Here is a 7,787-nt window from a genome sequence, read left to right as displayed (position 1 = left end):
TGTTGAGCTGGTGGTGTTCTTAGATTAGACCAGGTATAGGGCGGGTTGAGTTTTTCAGTAACCCTGAATCTAAGATGAATGTTGGTAAGTAACCACCACACACAGACTTGAAAAGCACAGTTAGTATCAGACAAGGGACCATTGTATCCATTTTTATTTTTACCCATGCAAGGAATCCAAGCTAAAGCCATCACATCTTTATAAAACAGAAGATGCAGGGAATGGGCATTAGGCAAGAACAAGTTCTGCATACGGTCCTATAGAACATGCCATAAAAACATTGAGTACATTGAACAACCGTAACCAAACAAAGCGAATTAGAAAGTTTACAAATGAAAAAACAGTGAAGCGTGCGTTGGAAATACTTATAGATATCAGGATACAGGATGTCTTCAGGTGGTGGGGGTCCTCTCCGCACACCTTACAGCAGTCCTGGCCAAATAAGAACGGTGGTGCTCGCAATGACTATCACGGATGGCGCCGTGCAAAATACGAAGTAAAAGAAACAGGTCACCAGCACTCGATTAGAATAAATATCTCCTTTTTTAATGGATAATTGTGTCACTACAATCAACAGAGCCGACGTTTCGGGGCCGCACAGGGTCCCTTCTTCAAGGCACTAAAATTGTGACGATTGTGACAGGATGTGACTTTTGTCTCCTTAAAACGAAGTACTAAGAATAAGATAACATATTGTATGAAGTCACACGATAAAGGGCAGGCAAGTGCTGGCCCTCCAGCTGCGGTGCAACTACATATCCCATTAGGCATTGCAAGACTTTGACAAGCCTCTGGCAAGAGTCCCACAGGAAGATGCATTATGGGATTTGTAGTTTCAGCACAGCTGGAGGGCCAGAGTTTGTCTACCCCTGTGCTAAATTGCAATCAAGAAATGGAATCAAGTACTATTACAAAAAAGACAGGCTTCTGTATTTGGGATGGTCAGCCTACTAACACTGGGTTCACACCTTAGCGTATTGGAAACTCGTGTTTGCCGCCCGTTTCTTACCGCACGGTTATACCGCGATTTGCGGTAAAAGAAACGCGTGTCAAACGCGAGTTTCCGAGGGGGTATCCGGCTATATCCTGATAGATACAGAGGGATACGGCCGTTAATACGCCCCAAAGAAGCTCATGTACTTCTTTGGGCGTACGGCGTTTTACCGAGCGATCGTACACGCGGTAAAACGCGCGGGTGAGAACCATGCCCATAGGCAAACATGGGCTTTCACCTGTTGCGCGTTTTACCACGCGTAGGAACGCTCGGTAAAACGCTCAGGTTTGAACCGAGCCTTAGATATCAAAGCAGTATTTGAAAAAGCCGGATGTCCTTTCAGATGGGAGGTGTTGGGGCCTGCGTAAGAGTCTGCCCCATGAAGAAATCCCAGCTATGTGGGCAAAGATAGGTAAGCTAGGTAGGTAGGTAAGGTACTTATCAATGCTTCCGAAGCAATATTTATACCCAGCAAAAAAATCACATTTAACATTCATCTTCTAAAACATTAGAGCAATATAAGTCAGAACAAAGTCATTTGAATGGTTATGATATTTTATCCCCATGCAAAATAGGAACATAGACTGCGCTCAGAGAGTGAATGGAACCTGCAAATCCAGACCTGCTTCATGCTGCATTGGGAAAATAGAACATAGGTTCCGGTCATTGAATCCCAGTGTTTAGGAGTGAATGTATGTATGTGTTGTGGAATAAATGTAACATTTCATGACATGAATGTTATAGTAGAAAATGGACAGAGAAGGGAACTGGGGAAGGACATCTCTGACACACAAAACATGGAATATCTCTATGAGGAAACGGCAGTTCTAAAATCAGTTTTTAATAAAAAAATATATCCAATGGAGGCCCTTGAGAAGCTCAGGATGCCTCGATTATGTGTTCTTAGAACTTTGCAAAAGTATAAAAGAGCCATAAATGAGTAGAAACTTTTCATATTCATATTTTGGGTGGGATTAAAAAAATGAGTCTCCTAAGAACATGCAGAGTTCCTAGAGGTATCCCTTGGATGAATGGTGTCTGACCTCCTGTGGTCAAATGATAATACTTCTGCCGATTGGTGACATATTAAAAAAAGTGGGGGGGGGGAATTGATCAAAAGCTGGAGCAGCTGTGCATGGCAACCAATCAGCTTCTCTCTTCAGTTTGTTCAGTTAAGTATTGAAAATGAAAGAGAGAAGCTGATTGGTTGCCATGCGCATCTGCTCCAGCTTTTGATCAATTCCCCTCACAGACGTGTATGCCTCGTTCACACCTAGGCGTATTGCATATGCGCGTCTGTCGCACGTTTTTTTACCGCGAAATTGGCGACCGTCGCGCGTTTCCGAAGGCTACTTGGCTGTATCCCAATGGAAACGCGCAACAAAACGGCCCAAAGTAGTACCTGTACCTTTTCAGGCGTGGGCCGTTTCGTAGCGCGTTAGGGACGGGCGGAAATACGCCAAGGTGGGAACGAGACCCATTGACTACAATGGGATTTATATTTTTGAGCGTTTTGTAGAGCGTTCGTCGGGCGTAGAACGCGCTACAAAACGTTCAGGTGTGAACGAGGGCTAAGAGTTGTAACAGTTGATAACTTTTGGAACTTCCGTTCGCCTCGCTAACCGTTGATGGGTCAAATCAATGAAAATAATTGGAAGGAGGATGTTGGACAATTTTTCTTGTTCTAATGAATTTCTAACAGTGTATGTGGTTTTTGTTTGGAAACTCCATTCATTCCAAAATAGAATGTTAAATAGAAACGGAAATTAAATACATTTTTTGAGCGACAATTGGCAAGTTTCTGATGCCGGTATCGAACGTTCTGACAGGTTTTTTTTGGTAAATATTGTCAAATCTACCCATGTGTACCCTACTTTACAGTGATGTTAGTTGAAGTGACATCTGGTGGGAGATTCTGTCCAATGCAATTATCTAATCCCCATGTGAGGAGAGCATATAAAGTCACGGAATACAAAGTATTGTATTTTAGATTGTAAGCCCTCAGGGGCGGGGCCCTCCTTACCATCTTGTCTTGAATTGTAACTGTAATGTCTTCCTTATATTGTAAAGCGCTGCGCACACTGTTGGCGCTCTATAAATCCTGTATAATAATAATAATATAATAATGTGACTGTGAGATAAGAGAGGACAGGCATTTAGGACACAGGTGAGTGGGGAGGGAGAGCTGCCACAGAGGCAGTCATCGGTGAGAGCAAACCTTCACAAACCTGGTGCCACCAGCAGGAGGAGACCTCGGAGAGATAGGTGAGCAGCGTATGGAGCACAGCGAAAGTGGTAAAAGAAAAGTTACACAGAAGCTCGAGGTAGGAAGGGACGCAGAATGAGGAGCACACAAATGTACACAATTCCACACTACACACAATCCTGCACTACACACACACAACCCTGCACTACACACACACAACCCTGCACTACACACAACTCTAACCTACACACAACCCTGCACTACACACAATCCTGCACTACACACACAACCCTGCACTACACACAACCCTGCACTACACACAACCCTGCACTACACACACAACCCTGCACTACACACACAACCCTGCACTACACACAATCCTGCACAACACACACACAATCCGGCACTAAGAACCCTCACATATAAGACCACCTTCAGTCAAGATATAAATGATATAAGTGAAGTTGCCTAGGGACAAGGTGTAGGATTCTCAATTGGGTGTCCTACTTAAATTTTCAGGACCACGGAAATACACGCGGAATAGTCCCACACTCCCGGATGAACAGAGTAACCTTTCAGTTACTGTAAAGGTTAGTAGACACATGGAAGTGTATGACTAAGTTATCACAGTGTCATAACATTTGACTCCCAGCATTCAATAACACATTTGTTCATCCTTGTGGTTTGGAATCCCCGGGATATATAAACTACAATCCATTTATAATCCAAAAAAAACTTCAAAAACATAAAATAGAGAAGGCAATGAAATAAATAACTCTGATAATAGAGAAAACTCTAATAATGAAGATTAAGAGAGGTCCGCCTCATCAAGGTCCCATCTCATGTCATTTTTCAATATACAGCAGCCACCTCAAAGTATATTTTACAATATGTTTGCTATGTAATTGTATATAACCCAGGTCTGTGTTTTTCAAAGTCTAAAATATTTTTTGCCAATGGAAAAATAAAATCTGCTCCTCAATGATTAGTAAATGTCATGTGTATTGAAGCATGTCACTGGCCTATTACAAACCCTCATTTGTGAGTCATAATCAGAAGTGCTTAATAAAACATAGTTACATAGTATTTGAGGTTGAATAAAGACATTAGTCCATCAAGTCCAACCTATTAGGATCTCATTCTAGGAGTTCTTGTACCCCTGTATGTTACCTTCCGTGTCTATTACCCTCCCAATTTTGGTGTCAAGAAGCTTTACACAAAGAGAGGGCTCTTTATTTTCAGCCATGTGATTGTAATATTGAAATCTCATTAAACTCAGCTGAAAATAACTTTTTGGAAAATAAGTCTATAGTAGTAAGTTAAAGTGACCCGAAACTCAGGAGATACATCTTAAAAATCCATCCAAGTTCCTTAACTATGAACAGCAATGGGGGGAGGGGATTTATCATAGCAATTGCGAGTGTTTGAACTTGCACGGAAAATATTTGCACCAGATTTATCAAGCTAGTGTAATGTTGTTGAAAAATGAGGGTTAATGGACTCCAGGACAGAAGACTTCTAACTCCAGGCAAAAAGCTTCATCTTGAAGAAGTGATCACGGGGACTTCTTAAGTTGTGAGTGTTTTCTTAGGTGATGCTCCAGTTGCAGAACAAGTGCAGATGAAAACACGTGCAAAAAACATGCAGTTGAAAAAGTAGTGCAAGCTCTAAAGAAAACAGGGGCACGTGTTAAAAGAGAGATTTGCACATTAAAAAAATTATCTAAGAGGCTAAAACTGTTGCAAGTGCTTTCATACTTATTTGTGTATCACTCGGCTGTAGATCCTCCAATCATCTCTAAATTGGTGCCGACACTGTCCTTCCTTCTGGAGGGGGGATATGTCTGTTCCCCATGGTCCCCGTGTGTGTTGTAAAGTAGTCACCGCTCCAAGCTCGCTCCCGGGATGGGCTACAATCTCAATACACATTAGTAAACTAAACCTGAGATTGTAGTCCATCCCGGTGGGGGTGGAGCTTGGAGCGGTGACTACTTTACAACACACACAGGGACCATGGGGAACAGACGTAGCCCCCCTCCAGAAGGAAGGACAGTGTCAGAGATGATTTCAGGATCTATAGCCGAGTCATACACAAATAAGATAAAATTGTTGTTATTAGTTAAGGTTCTTGAATGTATTTTTAAGATTTAACTCCGGAGTTTAGTTTTACTTTAAGTGCAAATTGTGTTTCCTTACTGAAGAAAAGTTACAGCATTCAATACGGTGAAGGTTTAAAATAAGGCTATAATTACAGCACTCTGTTGATTAGGGGAAAGTGCATTGGTTATATTGAATTGCATTGTGTACATAATTTCAAAGCCGTTCTTTACAACATATCACTTCACATTCAATAAAAATAATGAGGTTGTCTCAATAGTTCATTTGCAGGTAAACATTTGTCTCCAAGCTGCTTTGAGTTTGGGATTACCGGAGATCAGGAGACTGGACTGCACCAAAGCAAAAGAAAAGAGCCCCATCACACACATCCAGTAGCCCCAACTCTGACTGTCAAATACTGGTAGCCCTAAAAGAAGTGTAACAAGGTACATTAACGCGTAGAACAATATAAGGCAGGACATAGTCCGGACAGCACTCTGATAATCTTTCGCCCCAGCTTTCGATACTTTCACATTCCTCTCGATATGACCGCTGTGCTGCTTCAAAAACCAAGCACTGACAGCCATGGATAAAATTGAAACCGACAAAGGCAACGAAAATAGTATCAGGGCAAGAATTGTAAAATTTAGGATTAGTTTGTGCGGCTCTGAGGTCATCTCATCCATACTCATAGTTGAGTTGTTAGCTGATTCTTGATCGTAGACAAGCAAAGCTAGGAAACTCTCAGACAGAGAGATGAGTTCCACAGTCAGTATCATCCAAGGTAGTATTGTTTCTATTTTCATCTTCACCCAAGCAAGGAATCCGGGCTGAAACTGCACGATTTTGATAAAATAGAAGAAGCACAGGCAGCACGTAAGCCATGTGCTGGAGATGATGCTGAATAAGGTCATATAGTTAACAATGTACATGGCAAAAGGTGCACTTGATAATAATGGGTGAACAAACCCTATGACAATGTTTGCAGACATCAATAGGGTGTACCCAACATTGGAAACGCAGAGAGCAATCAGAATCCTGGAGTAGGGTGCAAAATATTTCTCGTTGTAAGCAGAGATAATGAGTGAAATTATTATAAAAAAATTAGAACACAAACCAGTAATGGCCTCAAGGGTCAAGACTCCAAGACTGATCACTGTGGTAGGGCTAAGCATCTTGAAAATAAATACAAACTTTGTTCTCAGGAAGGGCCGGCTCAGGATGTTCTCTGCAAGACTGATAGAAATGGATATCCAATGCCTTCTGATAGTGTGTCTTCCATGGAGAAAGTCCACCTCTATAAGACACAGGGATGCCCATTTATCTCCTCCTTAATGGCCATGCAAAATGCACCTGTAGAATTCCTCTTCTCAAATGGCTTCAGTTGGGCTGAGTTTGAATACATGCAAAATGTGAAAACCGAGGATCAGAGGCCAAATTACTAAAATTCAAATAGAACATGCAAACTGAATGTAATGTCGTGTGTGGCAAAGACAAAGTAAAGAGACAAAGGGGGTGATTTACTAACCTAAACACACGCATGCACTAGGTGCGTGTGATTTTCACACAGCAAAACGTATTTATCAACCAAAAAGTCTCTAAAAGCATATTTCCACTAATGCCATATATGGAAAAATCATGCACATGATGCATATATAATGCTGCTTCACAGTTTAGACAAAAATGGTTAGCTCATGCATTTACATTCCTGCATTCATCAACGCAAGCAACACAACATAGAGCTAATTTACACAACATCACCTTGCAATTCATGTTTGGCTTTGCACAACACACCTGCTGGGTGTGTACACACTACAAAGGTGTCTAGATTCCACCTATAGATCATGCTGGGAGGGAACACACTACAGAGGTGTATACATGTTCGTGGTGTGTTTATAAGGTTAGTAAATCAACCCCATAGAGTTATATATACAAAGATTATAATGTTTTTGTATCTTATACATTCTCACATCACCCCCAGTAATCGCAGTGCAGGGCTGGCAACGGCCCCACTAACATCGGCGTCCTTAGGTGGAGGATGGTCCCACCAGCTGCCCTGGACTTTTCCACACCATTGGATCCTTTTTCACCACCTATTACCTTAAAACTCATTCCTTGGGTTTTTAGGCCTATTCTGGTGTGCATTTTCTACCTCCTCCACTCTGGGTAAACATGCCCATGGTCCGTTCGATGCCCATGCCGAGCACTTGTTGACCTCACACTGCAGGGACTACCTCCCTCTCCTCCGGATGAAGCGCCCCCCTGGCGCGAAACGCGTTGAGCCCACAGGCTATGCTCCTCTAGCATTGCAAGCCAATGATCACCTCTATAGGCATTGTTCCTTGCATCCGAGGTTTATTAAATTAACCAATATTATGTCTTTTTTGTTGCTATGATGTTGTTGTGACGGACCCCCGTACTCAGGATGAGTATGTCCGCCGCTGTCTTCTTCCTTGCTGAGGAGATATTGGAACCCGCTGCTCCCAGTTTC

At 42.2% G+C, this 7,787-nt stretch overlaps 1 protein-coding gene across 1 annotated transcript; it reads right to left on the bottom strand.

The window, feature by feature from the left end:
- Positions 1–5,577: 5,577 nt before the first annotated feature.
- LOC108786449 (taste receptor type 2 member 39-like) lies at positions 5,578–6,471 on the bottom strand. Its single transcript, XM_018555747.1, has one exon. The coding sequence runs from the start codon at positions 6,469–6,471 to the stop codon at positions 5,578–5,580; it is 894 nt and encodes a 297-aa protein (XP_018411249.1).
- Positions 6,472–7,787: the final 1,316 nt, after the last annotated feature.

The sequence above is a fragment of the Nanorana parkeri genome, unplaced genomic scaffold (assembly GCF_000935625.1).
Source record: "Nanorana parkeri isolate BGI_ZX_2015 unplaced genomic scaffold, ASM93562v1 scaffold212, whole genome shotgun sequence".
NCBI classification, from domain to species: Eukaryota; Metazoa; Chordata; class Amphibia; order Anura; family Dicroglossidae; genus Nanorana; species Nanorana parkeri.
The sequence above is the reverse complement of the archived record's forward strand: the minus strand, read 5'-3'. Positions and strand labels throughout refer to the sequence as shown.

Coding starts and splice junctions, on each gene's coding strand:
- LOC108786449 (XM_018555747.1), bottom strand. CDS start 6,471: ATGCTTAGCCCTACCACAGTGATCAGTCTTGGAGTCTTGACCCTTGAG.